Source organism: Rutidosis leptorrhynchoides, chromosome 2 (assembly GCF_046630445.1).
Source record: "Rutidosis leptorrhynchoides isolate AG116_Rl617_1_P2 chromosome 2, CSIRO_AGI_Rlap_v1, whole genome shotgun sequence".
NCBI lineage: Eukaryota > Viridiplantae > Streptophyta > Magnoliopsida > Asterales > Asteraceae > Rutidosis > Rutidosis leptorrhynchoides.
Window position 1 is genome coordinate 634,044,073 of NC_092334.1, and position 18,977 is coordinate 634,063,049.

The 18,977-nt window shown below is 32.2% G+C and overlaps 1 protein-coding gene across 1 annotated transcript; it reads right to left on the reverse strand.

Moving 5' to 3' along the window:
• Positions 1-13,581: 13,581 nt before the first annotated feature.
• LOC139890098 (uncharacterized) lies at positions 13,582-14,211 on the reverse strand. The gene has a single exon (XM_071873000.1). The coding sequence runs from the start codon at positions 14,209-14,211 to the stop codon at positions 13,582-13,584; it is 630 nt and encodes a 209-aa protein (XP_071729101.1).
• Between the last annotated feature and the right edge of the window lie 4,766 nt (positions 14,212-18,977).

An 18,977-nucleotide genomic window follows, 5' to 3' on the forward strand; every position in this document is an offset into this window, starting at 1 on the left:
CGTAGTTGGGTTCCACCGTTAACAAAAAAAAAAAAAAAAAAAAAAAAAAAAAAAAAAAACAATCTTTGCCACCTACACAAATTTAATTTTCATTATAAAGTTAAACAAAATGCTTTGATTTTCCAGTCTGTATACCCAAATTAAACAAATAGGGTTCGTTACATCACACAACATCAAAAGACAAGCTATATAACTTCTTAGTAGCTTCAATCATCTACAACTTGCTTGATTAAAAAAAACACTAACACCGCGTGTTGTTAAGCTTTTTCGTTGAATAATTCATTTTTTATTAGGAAGTCGGTGATTTCGATTGAATCATGTTATATGCAATGATTTCAATTCATATTTAAAACTCCAATATTTCAATTACTTCGAGCAATAATGAATCCAACAAACAAAGTAGTGAATGAACAAATATTACAAATTACAAATGGTTAAAGATTATAAACGAAATCTTGTCTTGTTCAAGATTAATTGTTAAAAGATTAAAACGCAATAAGTATTAAAATTGTCGTAGTAAAGATTAGTAACGAAATCAATATTAAACTTATAAACCTAATTAAAGATACCTCCATCCGAATATTGAGTATGAGGACTATATCGAATTCAAAACCTGGAATCTTAGTATTGGTACCTTCTTGCATATCTTAAATTAAATCGAAGCATTATATGAACCGAAGGTTGTTGACGATGGATTGATTTGGAAAATATATCATCACAAATGTTTTCCGATTGATATCAGATTCGTAAAATCCCCCTCAAATTAGGTTTCAAAAAGATTCATTGATCGTGATAAAATCAAACTAAAAGAAAATTGGGATAGGGTTTCATCGTGAGGCTCGGTACTATTTTTTGATCTGTTACTAAAAGCTAATTCATGTGTGTGATAAGAGGGTTAGCATTGTAAATTGATTTTGTGCGTGACGTATTTTATGTCATGTGTACGTATCAGATTATTTTAACGGTTAAGATTAAAAATAGTTTATGCATTTTTTTTTTTAAAAGCAAGTAGGAATTATATTAATCAACGATATAAGTACAAATGTGTCATTGTAGTCACTTAAAAAACAACAAGAAAATACAGAAAACTACACACGAATTAGGTTGCAAAGATTGCAACTAGCACGATATGGGGTTAGAAAACCAATTATGCCACTCGAGCTTATGTCGATTTTGTCTCCTCGAAAGCCAGTCGAAAGATAGGGTTTGAATCTCCAAGATTAGTGTAGGAACCGCCCCAATTTTGTTCTTGAAAACCTTTTCATTACGATTCTTCCAAAGCAAATAACAAACAATCCAACAAACCGCTTGCCACAAAAAAAAATTGTTGTCTGTAGCTAGCGAACCAAAAGTCCCATTAAAGATGTCGTCGAAGCCAAAAATTGACGTATTGTATCCCCATCAATTTAGAACTTTTAACCACACCTCTTGAGCGAATAGGCAAGAAAAAAGAATGTGTTCAACCGACTCTATACCCTCATCACAAACCGGACATCTCACGCTATGTAAGTCAATACCCCTTTTGTCTAGTTCAAGTCTAACTGGAATGCGCCCCCTTCTCGCTCGCCAAATGAAGATCTCCACTTTTTTTGGAACTAATCTGTTACGCAAGGTCTCTACCGCCGAATTTTCACGAACCAATGTGATACTATCAATGAGTTTGGACATTACCATAACCGTGTACCCCTTGTTTTCGTCTAGTGTCCACTGCCACCCATCTTGTTTTTCGCTAACCAACTTAATGGGCTGAATTAGCCCACGCAACTCTTGAAGTTCTGCTGCAGTTCGCCAGTGGGCTCACGGGCCCAAGAACCGCCAACCGACAGCCCACCATTTGAGTTATGAAACATCTCTTGCACTGTTGCTGCTTTGTCAAGGGAAAGTCGAAATAGCCTGTTGAATCTTTCTTTGAAGCAAACGTTCCCGATCCAAGTGTCATCCCAAAACATTGTGTCCGCCCCATTTCCAATTGCGCTAGTAAATGAACTAGAGAAGGGGATCCCTAGCCCATTAACGTGTTTTCCTGCATCACAAATAAAAGACCAAAGACTAGCGCTTGGGTTACGGGCAGGCCCGTTACCAATCACAAGTCCTCCATTAGAACCATAAATGCTACGAATCACCGAGACCCACAAAGTGTTGGTTTCGGTTTTGAACCTCCACTACCACTTACAAAGAAGGGCAAGATTTTTACATTTGAGTGACATGATATTTAAGCCTCCTTCTTCGTGAGGAAGAATGATTGTTTCCCATTTGACCCAAGACATTTTAGAGTTTGAACCCGAACCACCCCAAAAGAAAATACGTCTCACACTCTCTAGACATTTTAGCACACACGGAGGGGCACGAAAAAGCGAGAAATAGTAGAGCGGTAAACTAGAGAGAACCGATTTAACAAGAGTCAAACGACCACCGAATGAAATCATTTTAGCTCTCCACTCCGATAACCGATTGTTGAACTTTTCGATAACCGGGGACCAATCTTTCAATTTCTTCATCTTATTACCCACAGGGAGACCCAAATACATAAAAGGTAACTTACCCGCTTGACAAGAACACCATGAGGCAAGATCTTCCACCTCTGAGTTGCTAATACCTACCCCATAAATGTAACTTTTATTGTAGTTCACCTTTAAACCCGAAGCCCTTTTAAAACATTCTAGTAAATACATTAAGTTTCGAGCATTACGCTTACTCCATTCCCCGAAAAAAATCGTGTCATCCGCGTATTGTAAATCCGTCCTAATCCTCCTGGACGAAGTCATCAACATTTGATCCCATTGCGAGGTACTGTCCTAAATATGCAGGGATGACTCCAAGTAATATGAGCAAATGCACAGCGGAAGACTTCTTTCATACCTGAGAATAAACATGCTTAAAAGTGTCAACCAAAAGGTTGGTGAGTTCATAGGTTTATCATAACAATCATTTCAATATATTAATAGACCACAAGATTTCATATACATAAACGTTTTAATAAAAATATTCTAAGTGGTTGAGCACTTGGTAACCATACTTATGTGACGATCGCTCCAAATCCATATGGACGAACACGTCATTCATTGATTTCATTGCGACGTATTTGACCTCTATATGATACGTTTTGTAAACATTGCATTCTTTTGAAAAGGCATACCATAAATGAATATTTAATTCCAAGGTTTTCGACATCTGATGATTTCTACATATAGACAATCACCGTAAATAATAGTTTACAATAATACTTCCTTTGACAATGCAGTTAAAATAGATACATGATGATGGTTTTGTGAATGCAACGTTTTCTTGAATAAAGCATGCAAGACTCCATGCACATAGCTTGTATAATATGTAAGCAAACGGCGGAAGACTTCTAGGAAACCTGAGAATAAACATGCTAACAAGTGTCAACACAAAGGTTGGTAAGTTCATAGTTTTAATGTTTTGCATAATCTGTACATAAAGGTGGATCACAAGATTTCAGTTGTTTCATCCAGAAACGTTTATCAAAATATTCTACGAAATTGAGCACCCTGGTAACTAAACTTAACGTATATATAATTTGTACCCTTTGTATAATCATCTTAATAAATACACGCAAACCAACGTGTACGCTTCTCAAATAGCATACGTCCGTTAAAAGGCTAGTGCTCTAGCTCGGACGGGGATATCAAGCCCTATGGATCCATATACTACTACTCGCGCCCACCAGTTCATATAACCGACAGTTACTAGTCACCAAAGCTAAGGGGTTTTAGGTTCAAACTCAGTATAGAATTTAGTATGTACTTGTGTCCATTGTTTAAAATAAAGTGCATGTATTCTCAGCCCAAAAATATATATTGCAAAAGCAATTAAAAAGGGATCAATGAAACTCACAGTTTAATATTGATATACAATATTGCAGGAAAGCACGTAGACGCATCGGAGATGATAAACACGAGGTTTGATTCACAAAAATACCCCCGAACATTACCCATAATTTCCTTGACAATAACCCATATTTTCCTTAGCTCTAGCTCGCTCGGAAACTCGTTTTGAAAATTACTTGAACAGCACTCCGTCGTAATATTTTATGTACATTATTATTTTTGTATCGCAAAAATAATAACACTAATAATAAAAAAAAATAAGATTAATAATAATCTTATTATTAAAAATAATAATAATAATAATAATAATAATAATAATAATAATAATAAATAATAAATAATATTACGGAGTATATATATATTTGTGTATGTGTGTGATTCAAATCGAGCGAAAACACTGGAATTTATAGATGTGGCCTGACAAACACTGCCATGCGATCGCATGGGTTTGAAGGCCTGTGGCCATGCGATCGCATGGCCTCCCCTTCCAGCTCACATATTGTTTGTCATCAAGCTTGTCGACATATTTTAAAAATAATATATATTATATATAATTTATATTAATTTTATATATAATATATTATATTCACGTGCATAGTTGACTTGTAATTTTCATTCCGATAAGTCGTACGTCGTCACTCGACTTATATCCCGGTTCCGGTTTTTCGAACGTCCTTTCGTATACTGAGATAACTTGTACTTTAAGTTTCGTGAATCGTACATTTGTCAAAATATAGTCTTAAATCATCCATAAACTATACCACTCGAGGTATAACTTATACATTTGAGTGTTTTGGTCATTTACTTCTATAGATCATTGTCTCGCTATTTGTTAATATATATATATATATATATATATATATATATATATATATATATATATATATATATATATATATATATATATATATATATATATATATATAATACATATATTTTCATTTTGAAATAGTGTTTTACTGTAGCAAAGTTACTGTAGGAGCCAATTTTTACTGTAGCAATTCACTATAGCAAGTCAATTTTTACTGTAGCAAATCACTGTAGCAAGTCAATTTTTACTGTAGCAAATAGTGATTTTCAAAAACACTGTAGCATTTTGGGTATTGTAGCAATTTGAAAATACTGTATCAAATTAGTGTTTTACTTGTTCATCTTAAACGTTTTAGTTCACTTATCTAAATACCAATCGAATTAACAAAATGAATGTTACTATCGTTTACTAAATAACTTAAAATTATATATATGTATATATCTTTATTTGATATACATAAATCAGTTTTTAAATACACATTGGAAGTTATTTATAATTAATTTTAATAATAAATATTTCAACTTATCATATATATTCAAATAGATATTTAAACCAATAAGTTTAATGTACGGTATCAAACAATTAATACATAGGATTTTCGATATAAAATAATTTTTCGGCTATCGGGTGGTATTCTATTTACATAGGATATCTATATATAGAGATCAAAAGATTTCATAGATTACGGAGGAATTTGCGGGATATGTCAGGCAAAGTTTAAAGTAACAGATACGATAAGATATGATTTAGCAGATACGCTAAGATATGAATTTTGTCTATACACTACTCATGCAATTAATGTAGCAAGACGTGTCTAGACTAATAATAATAAGCAGGTAATTTCCTATGGATGATAAGCAGATGATTTCCGACTAGAAATGATAAGCAAAACTTTTGACATGCAGACACGGTCCAAGTCCAGACTCACTAATGCATCCTAACGACTTATCAGTTAGACACACTAATGCAGACCTGGTTCGCTAAGACCACCGCTCTGATACCAACTGAAAGGACCCGTTCATATACATTATAAATGATTCACAATAGTTGATTACATTGCGAGGTATTTGACCTCTATATGATACATTTTACAAACATTGCATTCGTTTTTAAAAGACAATCTTTCTTTACATCAAAAATTGACAGGCATGCATACCATTTCATAATATCCACTATCCAACTATAAATTGATTTAATAATAATCTTTGATGAACTCAATGACTCGAATGCAACGTTCTTCGAAATATGCTATGAAAGACTCCAAGTAATATCTTTAAAATGAGCAAATGCACAGCGGAAGATTTCTTTAACACCTGAGAATAAACATGCTTTAAAGTGTCAACCAAAAGGTTGGTGAGTTCATTAGTTTATCATAATCATTTATTTCCATCATTTTAATAGACCACAAGAATTTCATTTCCAGTTCTCATAAATATACGTCCCATGCATAGAGACAAAAAATAAGCATTCATATGGTGAACACCTGGTAACCGACATTAACTAGATACATATAAGAATATCCCCTATCATTCCGGGATCCTCCTTCGGACATGATATAATTTCGAAGTACTAAAGCATCCGGTACTTTGGATGGGGTTTGTTAGGCCCAATAGATCTATCTTTAGGATTCGCGTCAATTAGGGTGTCTGTTCCCTAATTCTTAGATTACCAGACTTTAATAAAAATGGGCATATTCGATTTCGATAATTCAACCATAGAATGTAGTTTCAATTACTTGTGTCTATTTCGTCAAACATTTATAAAGCGCATGTATTCTCAGTCCCAAAAATATAAAGGGTAAAAAGGTAAATGAAACTCACCATACTGTATTTCGTAGTAAAAATACATATAACGTCATTGAACAAGTGCAAGGTTGGCCTCGGATTCACGAACCTAAATTAATTATATATATTTATGTGTTGGTCAATATTTGTCTAACAAATTAGGTCAAGTCATAGTGTACCACAATCCTAATGCTCGAGACTAATATGCAAAAGTCAACAAAAGTAAATTTGACTCAAAATAATTTCCAAAAATCTATACATGATTAATATATAGTTTAAATATCGTCGTTTTATATTTTTAAATATTTTTAAAAGATTTATTAGAGTAAATAATATAATTTATTTATTAATAAATAAAATTTTATATTATATTTATATAATAAAATATACTTTTATATATATTAAGTAATAAAATTTATAGGGTTCATTTAATATTATAAAGATAATATGATAGGTATTATTAAAGTAAGTTATTACACGTAGTAAAATATGTTTGTATCAAATATTTATTTGATAAAATAATATCTATAATGATAGTAAGTAAAAGTTGTATTATTTTGTAATAATAATTATTATTATAAAAATATCAATATTTATAATTACTAAGATGACATTATGATAAAACGATAATTCTAATTATGATAACTTTAATATTTACGATAATTTTTAATATTATCTTTAAAATAATAATTCTATTTAAAATAATAATAATAATGATATTTTATAGTAACAATGACATTTCTATTAAAATGATAATTTTTGTTAAAATGATAATTTTAATACTAACGATAATTTTAATAATAATAATAGTAATGATAAAAATAATAAGAACGATAATTTTATCTAAATCAATATCTTATAATATTTTAATTTCATCATGATACTCTTACCCATTATTTCCTAATCGTTTCGTTTAATTGCTTTTAATCGTCTTTTATATCGTGTTCGTAATAATGATAATAATAGTAATCAAAATAATTAGGTGTTACAAATATTTGTTTTAATTACACTAATATTAATAATGATAGTTACTATAACATTATTAACGATAATACTAATAATTATCTTAATGATAATATAGTAATAATAATATTAACAATAACAATAACCATTTTTAAATAATGATATATATATTAATAATGATAATAATAATAATACCAATAATAATAATAATAATAATAATAATTGGATAATAATAATAATACTAATTATAACTTTAACTATAATAACGATAGTAATAATAAAAAAAATAACAATTTTTTTAATGATAAATCCTTTTATTGATAAAGATAATAATAATAATAATAATAATAATAATAATAATAATAATAATAATAATAATAAGATAAAACTAGAACGACAATAATAACGACGATAATAATAATCATTTTTAATAATAATACAAAAATTCGATGGACTATAACTTCAAATCCGTTCATCGAAATCATTCGATATCTAAATGAAAAGTTCTTAATTTTTCGCTAGCTTTCCAACGACATGCATATCTTATACCTTATCTCAGTCGCATATATAACTAATTCAGGATTCAACATAACCTAACTAAAGACAATATCAAAAGTACAAACATGCATAATCCTATATACTCGAGCACTAGTCAGGGATACACTATTAGTATGTAAAAGCTAAATTATGAGTACTCACGTATCAATATTGAGATTCAATATTGCAGGAAAGGTACGTAGACGTAACGGAGATGATAAACACTATATTGACCTCACGAGCATACCCATGAACCATACCCAATCACCTCCATAGCTATAACCCATAATTTCCTTAATCCAATCCCATTCGAAAAACAATTTCGAAATCACTCGGACAGCACTCTGACGTAATATTTTATGTATACTAATAATATCTTGAAATAATACGGAGTAAATATATATATGTAAATCGATTGAGAGAGTTTAGAGAAAAATATTTTCAAGTTTCTATGAAATAATGAAACCTATTGAATTCTATTTATAATAGATTTTTGAATTATTAAAGTGAATTATTAAAGTATGAATTATTAAAGTGAATTATTAAAGTATGAATTATTAAAGTGAATTATTAAAGTATGAATTATTAAAGTGAATTATTAAAGTATGAATTATTAAAGTGAATTATTAAAGTTAAAGTAAAGTAAAAATAAAGTAAAGGTAAAGTTTAAGTATAGTAAAAGTATAAAACTATGTACGTATAATACGCGTATAAATATGTATAATATTAATTTAAATCGTTATATATATTTAATAAAATAAAATATAAATATCGTTATCTTTATCATACTGGTTAAGTAATGAGTTGTCAAAAGTGGTTCTAGATATTTATAAAAGTTATATACGTTTTAATAATAAAGTTCTTTTTAAACTGAAAACGTTTTTGTACGTTTGAAACTAAATCAAATAAATATAATAATTTTGTTTTCCAAAACCAAATATATTTTTAAGAATCATTTTGTTTAAAGGTTAAAATAATGGAAATCGTTATATCATAAAATGTTTTAGAAAAGTAGAATCATATATATTCATAATAGGTTTCAAGTTTTTAAATTACAGTTTGTTGGTGAAGCATGAGATAAAGTTCAAAGGTTAAATAAACGTATGAAATCATCTTAATGAAAAATGTCGAGTTACTTAACTTGTCGATATCCAACATCTAAGTTATTTACACTTCACGTTCTTACTTATAAATCACTTTACCATTTTCCGAATGTTGTCAAAAAGAATAGATTTCTTAAATCACAGTGGACCTCATAACATAGACCCGTAATCATATCATAATGTATCTGATAAATCAATCATTTGATATTATCTTCTAATTTCATCGATAAACATATTGAAACAAATACGTTCATGTAAAGTATTATACGTTTAATACTTTATTAATATTCTCAAGTTATAATATATATATACATATATATATACATATTTATTTATATATAACGGTTCGTGAATCGTCGGAATTTGGTCGAGGTTATAATGAATGTATGAACACAATTTAAAATTCTTGAGATTTAACTTAACAAACTTTGCTTATCGTGTCGAAATAATATAAAGATAAAGTTTAAATTTGGTTGGAAATTTCCGGGTTGTCACATATTCTCAGCCCAAAAATATATATTGCAAAAGCAATTAAAAAGGGAGCAAATGAAACTCACCATACTGTATTTTGTAGTAAAAATACATATGACGTCATTTAACAAGTGTAGGTTTGACCTCGGATTCACGAACCTATATTAGTTTTATATATATATTAAAACATATAATGAACATATAATGGTAATCAAACCAGTCTATATATATAAATTATATAATATATTACTTATTTAAAATAGTAATGTATTTATTATTTCAAATGTTATATATATCTATATATATGTTATTTTTATATGATACAGAAAATTTAAATATACTTATGATATATGTAATAATTATATTTTTATATAATTATCTTTTATTTGTTAAAATAATATTTATATTTATAATAATACTAAAATAATGTTAATAATACTAATAATAATAATAATGATAATAATAATAATAATATTAAAAATTCTAATAATGATAATAATAATAATGATAGTTTGAATAATAATGATAACCTTAATAAAAATGAAAATTTTAATACTTTTAATAATAAAAATGATAATTTTAATAATAATAATAATGATGATATTAATAATATTAATAGTAATAATAATACCTCAAAAAGATAACAAATATGTCACAACCTAGATTCGAACCCATGACCCCTCGTTTCACAACACACTACTAAACCCATGGATCGTCAGTTTATTTTGGTAATTATTAGCGTGTCTTTTCTTTTAACAAGTACGAAACTGTTTTTCATCATAAGTTCATCATCATAATGAATCACATCATCATCTCCATCATTCCATGGTTTTATCATCATAATCATCATAATGAACATAATGATTATTACTCCACCGCCATCATAATGCTATTATTATCATAATAATATTTATATACATTCCGTCCTCCTCTCCATATCCTGACCCAAATATGAAGCCTAATAACACGGCCCGTTTAGCAATTAAATAAGCCCAACTAATTAATTAAATCTCGGTCCAAAAATGTTATATTGCGGTGGCCCAACACTTAATCAAAAGTCCCGAATATTTGAAGATATACTCTATAATTGATATGGATTGTGATCCTAATCATAACTTTATCCAAAAAATACGTCCCTTTATTGGTTCCCCTGGTCGGCCACTACCTTTAATAATATCACACATGTATTATCGTGTAACTTTATTAAATATGCGGAATTAGGCAGTAGCAGTAGATATAAGGAACAACAACAAATAATAGTGGCGGTGGTTTTGGGTGGGTTACGAACCAACAGAAACAGAATAAGAGACTGCAGTAGCCTGCAGCAGACCCGTTATTGAGTGGCGTCCGAACAGAGACAGGAACACAACAAGCAACGATTATTCAAATGGTAACAAGTAGGGTTTTGTTGTGGTGTTCACAAAGGAAACAGTAAAAGAACAGACTAGCGGTAGGAGGTTTTCGTTTGGTATTAAAACAAGTTCATAATGCGAAAAAAAAAAATTAGATAGATGGGTAGAGAGAGATAAGGTGGTGATGGATTTGAATATGATAGTGAGGGTTGTCGGTTATAGATGGATCACGATGGTAAACTAGAGATGGTAAGATGGTTGTCTACGATGTCTTAGTGTGGTGGCTTTTGATGATCGTAAAACAACCCCAACAGCTGTGTTCGTTTGAAACAGGAAACAAAGAGGTAGTAGTAGCAGCTTAGTAAGTCGATTAAAAACATAAAATAACTCAGCAGTAGAAGTAAGAAACAACGATTAAAATGGTGATGGTTTTGTTGGTATTCACGATGGAAACAGTAAAAAAAGAAAAGGATAACAGCAGGTTGCCGTGAGTGGTGGTCTGAGATGGTTTATGGATGATCATGGTGATTATCGAAGAAGAAAAGTGGTGATGGCTCGGTTTCAAGAAACAAAAAAAATGTTTGTGTTAATGTAATTGTGTATGTAAGTGTGTGCACATATATGTATATAGAGGATATTTAATCATCAATCAAAAACAGTAATAAGGGTGATGATTGTTGAATAATTTGGCAAATACTTTATGTGATTGTGCACCACTATCTCTATAATAATATAATAAAATATCACATATAGGATTTTAGGAACGTGCATATATGTATTATTTATTAGATTAAATATGAACAAGTAATAAGAATATAAATAAAGGTGATGGGTTGGTAAAATTTGTCGAGCATCAAAGGAAAATAAGAAACTTGTTTTTGTTCTATATGCATGGATGCACATATATATATATATATATATATATATATATATATATATATATATATATATATATATATATATATATATATATATATATGATAAAGGAGGTTATTAAGAATCCAATAACAGTAATATTCATATCATATTCAAAAGAAATAGAATCGTGTAAGATAATAGTAGTTTCAATCATAAATAGTTAGCTGCCATAAATTTGCAGTTTACTTATCGACATCAATTTATTTCGGACCTTATTCGTGCTCCTTTGCTAAATAGTTAATATCTAAAAGTCTTCCTAAAATTTCCAATTTTTACATAATTAATTAAATCATATACTATTTCAAATTGTATTTCAAATTATTGTATATATATATTTACAAGTAATTATTCGTGAATCGTCGGGAATGGTTGAAGTCAAATGAATGTACGAAAATAGTTCAAAATTTGTGAGACTCAATCATTGTAGACTTTGCTTATCGTGTCAAAGATATTAAATCGTATTGAGAGTTTGGTTCAAAATTAGTCGAAATTTTCCGGGTCGTGACACCTTGCCTAACACCCCGCCTTAGATGGAATTCACCTGTCGGGGAGCCATTAATTAAGACAGAAATTGAGGCTGATTGTAAGCAAGATGCCATCCACTTTCGCCATTTAACCCCGAAACCCATACAAGTCATAACTTCTAGAAGATAGTTCCAATTGAACGAATCAAAGGCTTTCTCGAAATCGACTTTGAAAATAAGACCATGTTTTTTATTACGCTTGAGATCATCAACCACTTCATTCGCCACTATGACACCATCTAGGATAAATCTCTCACTAAGGAAGGCACTTTGTTCCATCCCCACAAGTTGCGGCACGACTCTACGAATCCTAAGAGACAACATTTTTGCAATAATTTTGTAGTAGCTACCAATAAGACTAATCGGCCGGTAATCTCCAAAATTCAATGGATCCACTTTCTTAGGGATAAGCGATACGAACGAAGCATTGCACCCCCTGGAAAACTCACCGTGATCCCAAAACCAATTAATAGCCTCGATTAGATCCTCTTTGATGATGTGCCAAATTTTTTTGAAAAAACCCAAGTTAAAACCATCCGGCCCGGGGGCTTTAGTACTTCCACAACACTTTATCGATTCCCAAATTTCGGCTTCCGAAAATGGCACTTCGAGGTTTGATGCTTCTAATTCTGAGATCGATGAATAATTCATCCCCTCTAGGCTAGGACGATCCATATCTCTCTCGTCGAATATTTTCTTGAAATGATTAATAGCTTCCTCTTTGATAATCGACGGGTCTTCACACCATGAGCCGTTAACATTAATACCCCGGATATTATTTTTGTTGTATATTCTTCGTAGCGAGTTGTGAAAATATTTTGAGTTTTCATCACCATCGGTCATCCAACGTACCCGTGCTTTTTGTTTGAAAATATTCCGGTTTTTACCTTTTCCTTTTCTAGCCAAGTTTTTCTCGATGCACTCCAATTCTCGTGATCCTCAACACTTAAAAAACCTGATTCCGCTTTTATTTCAAGATCCATCGCCACCTTTTTTGCCTTTTCAATTTCTACTTCAAGATTCCCAAAATGAGATTTGCTCCACTCTTTAAGATCCCCTTTTAACCTTTTTAGCTTGTTACGGAAAACACAATCTTTGCGATTACCTTCCATCGTACCTTTCCAGGATTCGGCAATTACATCTCCAATACCATCCACCAACAACCATTCATCAAAGATTTTAAACGGTTTAGGTCCAAAATTGACTTCACCATCCGACATCATAATAGGACAGTGATCCGAAACCTTTCTATCTAAAGCAATGACTCTTAAATCCGTCCACAAACTAAGGAAGTCACTCGATACAAGAATCTATCTAACTTGCTCATCTTAACTCCATCATCACTAACTCTAGTGAATTTCCTTCCCCCCATTGGAATATCAACTAGCATATTTCTATCGATGAAGTCATTGAACATTTTAGCCCGATTTTCAACGAATTCACAATTTAATCTTTCTGAACAGTGCCTAACTTCATTAAAGTCTCCACAAATAACCCAAGAGACCCCGGTACTACCTAGCAACATATCAAGGGATTCCCACATCCTTTTTTTATTCAAATCATCATGCGGTCCATATACATTTATAATGATAGATTCATGACCCGAGTTTTTCCATTTACCCCGAATTGCAATAAAAAACTCACTATTTACCTCGAAAACATTTTTGTCCCAAATAATAATTTGACCGCCCGATTTACCGACCATTTCTTTTTGAGAAAAACCACAATCCTTGGATCCCCAAAGCCCAAAAAACCAACTATCTTCTTTAGCATGACATTTTGATTCTTGAAGTGCGAAAATGGAAGGTCTTTCTGCAATACATAATTTACGCACATCACCATATTTACTTTCTTTCCCGAACCCAAACCCACGAACATTTAATGACAAAATCTTCATTTAAATAGAAGAATATGATAGAAGAAGATGAAGTACTTACAGCGCTTTCTTGGTCCATTTTAGACCAAGATTTGCACCGAATTCCTCCAACCCTATACTGCTTTCCGAAATTAACAGTTTAGCCTCTTCCTTCTTACTGTTGCGAGACGAACTAGATTTGCTTTTCGAATTGAGGCCCTGTTGATTGGAAGTTCTGGATCTCCTCGCACCATGACTACCACAAGTAACACAATTAACGCCACCATGAGCCTCTTGACTATATCTTTTTCTTGATGATTTATTGGCGTGTAGAATTTTCGATGATGCTTTCCAATTACCCATTGACTTCCAACAACAATTGGATGAATCTGACTTGTACGAGTTGGCTGTTTTATTCCTTCTGGGCATTATATGGTCATCAATATCATGAGATTCTTCCTTTGAGTTAGAGGGATTTCCATCAATCGGCTTACTGGTTATGTTACCATGATTATCATTAAGCCCAACATTGTTATTTGATTGACAATCCACCGACCCACTAGCAGTCGAAGGCCCACCTGCTATTGGTTTTCGAGGAGCAACCGGAGGCCCAAGAATAGGACTAAAGCAGCTATCATCATCTATGGAGCAATCTGTCGCACCCAAATCCTTAATTGTAACCATATCTCTTGGATCATCAGGCCCTGGTATCACCACAGACCCAACAGGCCCAATAGGGTAATTTTGAAAATCTGGATTGGAATTGTCTTCTGCATGGCACAATGGACTGAATCTATTTGAATTAACCCTAGGGGAGCAAGCTGCCAGAATAGGTCTTCCACTTTTCTCTGTCTTATCAGCCTCGGTTCCAACAAAATTGGAATTGGAGTGACCGTATCTAGGTGATTCAGGAACGTTAGACGAGGCACAATCATTATTATTAATTGCATCGAATAGATTTTTGACCCCCATGCATGAGGACTCATCAACTTCCACCTGACCTCTGTAATCACTGTCGCGATTGCCCCGACCACCGGACCGGATTTCACCCTCTTCTAGCTCGTCTGAACTGTCGTCCGAATAGGTATTAGAAATGCCGTCTGATTCCGATGAAACCTCCCAATCAGACAAGTTCAAGTTCTCTAGATCTAGTTCAATACCAACGGCAAATTCAACAATGTTTACATACTTAAAAACCGAACCTGCAACCAATTTTACCACGCCGTTAATCTGTTCATCATCCCAAGTGTGTAGGAGAACTTGTCCAGAAATTAAGTTTTGCTTGCCATGGAGGATGTTACAATTCTCGAATTCAATGGGATTCCCCCACCATTTAGCAACCGAGTTAAACGTTTCAGAATTCCAATACTTGAATGGGACCCCTTTAATATCAACCCACACTAATCTCCCTGGACTGAAATATTCCCCTTTCCAAACCTTTAGATCAACAAAACATTTCTTAATGGGACAATTATTTCTATCCGGCAGGTTTTTTGCAATGGCCGGATTATCACACACAAGCATAACATGTAGTCCACCCACATATTTGATATGGATCCCTTCATCACCATTGATCATACCAATAGTAGTAATGAGATTTAACATACCGATGCTTTTCAATTCACCAATGAGAAAACGGTCCTCCAAATCATTGAATGTAGGGCTGTGAGTTACATCAATAAACCTCACTTTTTCGAATTCCCTGGATTTCTTCCAATCATTTCTATTGCTCGCTAGTTTTTCTCTTAGGTCTTGCTTCTTGGATGGTAAACGATTGTTCCAAATGCTTTCATGGCGAAGGACAGGAATTGGGTTCTGCCGTGATACCCCATATGCCTCCTTCAGATCCGGAATGACATCCCTAGGACCTGCTTTCACCATCGGAGCAACTTTTGGCATCCAGGCAGAATTCACATTTAGCTTGTTCTCACCACCAATGTTACGGGTGCTACCAGCACCGTTAGGGTTCCTGTTAGAAGCTAAAAACACCCTAATGGATCTCCCATCGAACTTCACCGTTTCAAGTAAATATCCCTAAGGAGATTATTCACATCTCCAACTTCACCGGAGGAGATTATTCACATCTCCAACCCCATGAAATCTGACAAACGCGAATTTATATCCACTTCTTAGTCTTTTGCCGGCAAGGTAAATATCCCTAAGATCACCAAAGGGTTTGAAGATCCGCCAGAGGTCCGAGATGCTCCAATGATCACCGAAGTTGAAGAACATGAATGATGTCAAACGATACCCGAAAAACCTTGAATCTGAACCCATAGTATTACCCTCGTCGCGAAATCTCTGCTCGTTCGTACGTACCCCGTGTGCATATCTCACTGAAAGATGTTTCTCTCTCCTCACAGACTCTCTCACGCACACACATGTTTTGCAATCTAAATGAATTTAAGAACTCTGTTATCTCATCTTTACTCGAGCTGTGAACGTTAAACAGCTTGAATCTGAAGAGACGATGAATACGGAACTTGATTTCAAATATGAATTTGAAGTGGTGATGAGCTAGGGTTTTCTAAGGATATTAGTTGAACGAGAAACGAAAGATAGGGAGAAAAGGAATTAGAGCTTAATTCCTCTTTCACAATAACAAAGAGCTAAAGCTGAAAGTATTTTATCTAATCACACAACATGGTATAGAAGTAAGGATCAGAATTAAAGGATTTTTAGATCCAAAAATTGAGAACAGAATTGCGAAATTGAAGAAATGAAAATGCTACAACAAAAACACAATCGAAGATCTAAATATTCGAATTAATCAACTGGATTGTGGATTTATGAAATTTGATATAAAAAATGAAACCCTAGATTGCGAGATACAAAAGGGATCGTTTTTCAATTTCAAATCGGTGCCCAGATAGAATTGAATTGAATTGAAAAGGAAACAAAAAAAGAAAGCAAGCGGTTAATTGATAAAAAGGGGAAGATTATAACGATCGACGATCATAAAACCTAAAGCTGTTACCAAATTATAACTCAAACACCAAACAAGTCTATACGACCAATTAAATGCATCGAATAAGGTTAAAATTTGCTCGGAACGAGTTGAGCAACAGCAATTAATGAAAAGAAGGTAAAATTAAACTTACGGAGATTGAAGAATCGAGGTTTTCTAAAGATGATAAAATAGTTTATGCATCTAAGGGGTGAGGTTTGGACAGCTGGGATTTTTTTTGTATTTAGGGTGATGTATTAAAAGTTTTGTTATAATAGATAAAAGAGAGAAGTTTCATAATATGCAATATATATTTGTATTTTGTTAACAACTAAATAACCAATTTGTAACTTAAATGTACCATTCTTAATGCATAGACGATTTCCTTTAAGTATAGGTGTTACGACTATAATTACTTTAAAATATAACATCATTTAGATCTCTATTCATTAAATGAAAATTTAAATTATTTTAACTGAATGTATGTTTTTATTCAGTGACCGTTTTGACCCTTTCTCTGACCATCGAGAAGGATAAGTTTTTTTATATGCATATGCACACGACCAAACTAGATTATATGATGATCCTTTTGTTAGTTTTACCTCTCACAACCTCAAAATTTGTTGATAGTAAGATTAGTTTTTTATAAATAAGTTATCTTAGAATGGCTTAAAGAGAACAAAACATATTTTTTAGCATAACAATATTGTTAAAACAATGACCTCTAGCAAACCACTAAAGAGACCAACAACCTGATTACAACGACTTTATAGTCAAGTGTTCCAACAAATATTAGACTTGGCTCTATTTTTTATTTAGTTAGACGAACAAATTACATAAAGAATCGAAAACCACCTCCTTCTCCATCAATCGAGTTCTAACAAAATTAATGTTACGCGCTTTTCAAATGATCCAAAACATACAAGCCACAATGATATACATCGTATCTTTCTTGACCAAATTTAGCGTGCCACCCATCATATCAATCAATCCAATTCGTTCCAGGTAGCAAATGAAGGGACATATACATCAATCCATATGCGAATTCTATGTCATAACTCCATATCCATATTACACCCGAACATGATGTGGTTAACCGATTCAACACGGTGAAACCATTCAACCTAAAAAGATTCTTCAAAACATATTGATAATTGAGTAAGATGATTATGAGGAGAAAAAGTTGAGGATATATCATTTTCTCAAATATTTTATTATACTAACACAAAACGAAATTTCTTATAAGATTGGTAGTATCGGTGCGACCTTAACATCGCCAAAGGAGCTCCCTTGCCAAGACACCAATACTAGCAAGCTTCATTGGAACTCCCTTGCCGAGACTGTGCTGCTTTATGTCAATGTATTGCATAATGGAGAACAGATGTGTATGCTTTTATTTATTTGTACCATATGCATTAAAATTTATACATTGTATTAATTAATTAGTTTAGGTGAGTTCATTCATTTCATAGTGAAGGGGTACGTTATTAATATTAGTGTAAAGTGACATGTTAGTGATGGAAAGGACATGGTAAGATAGCGCTGCTATAACACAGTGTTAATGACATGACGTAAGCCATAAATAAGAGTAGTTTAACATGTTAAGAGTTAACTTTGTTGTACAGAAAATGACTTTGTATATAGTTCTTGTATATCTCTACAAACGAAATATCATGTTGATTTTTTATGCCTTGCACAATAAATCTTGTCAAACATGGGCTTTGGTTCTTGTAATAGTAAAAATGGGCCACGAATGTACATTATTAAGAGCCCATCTTCACCCATATGAACCAACAGCAGAAAAACACTCTCTATTAGTGAAAAGTTTATACCATTTGATAACATGTTTTTTGGGGTTTGC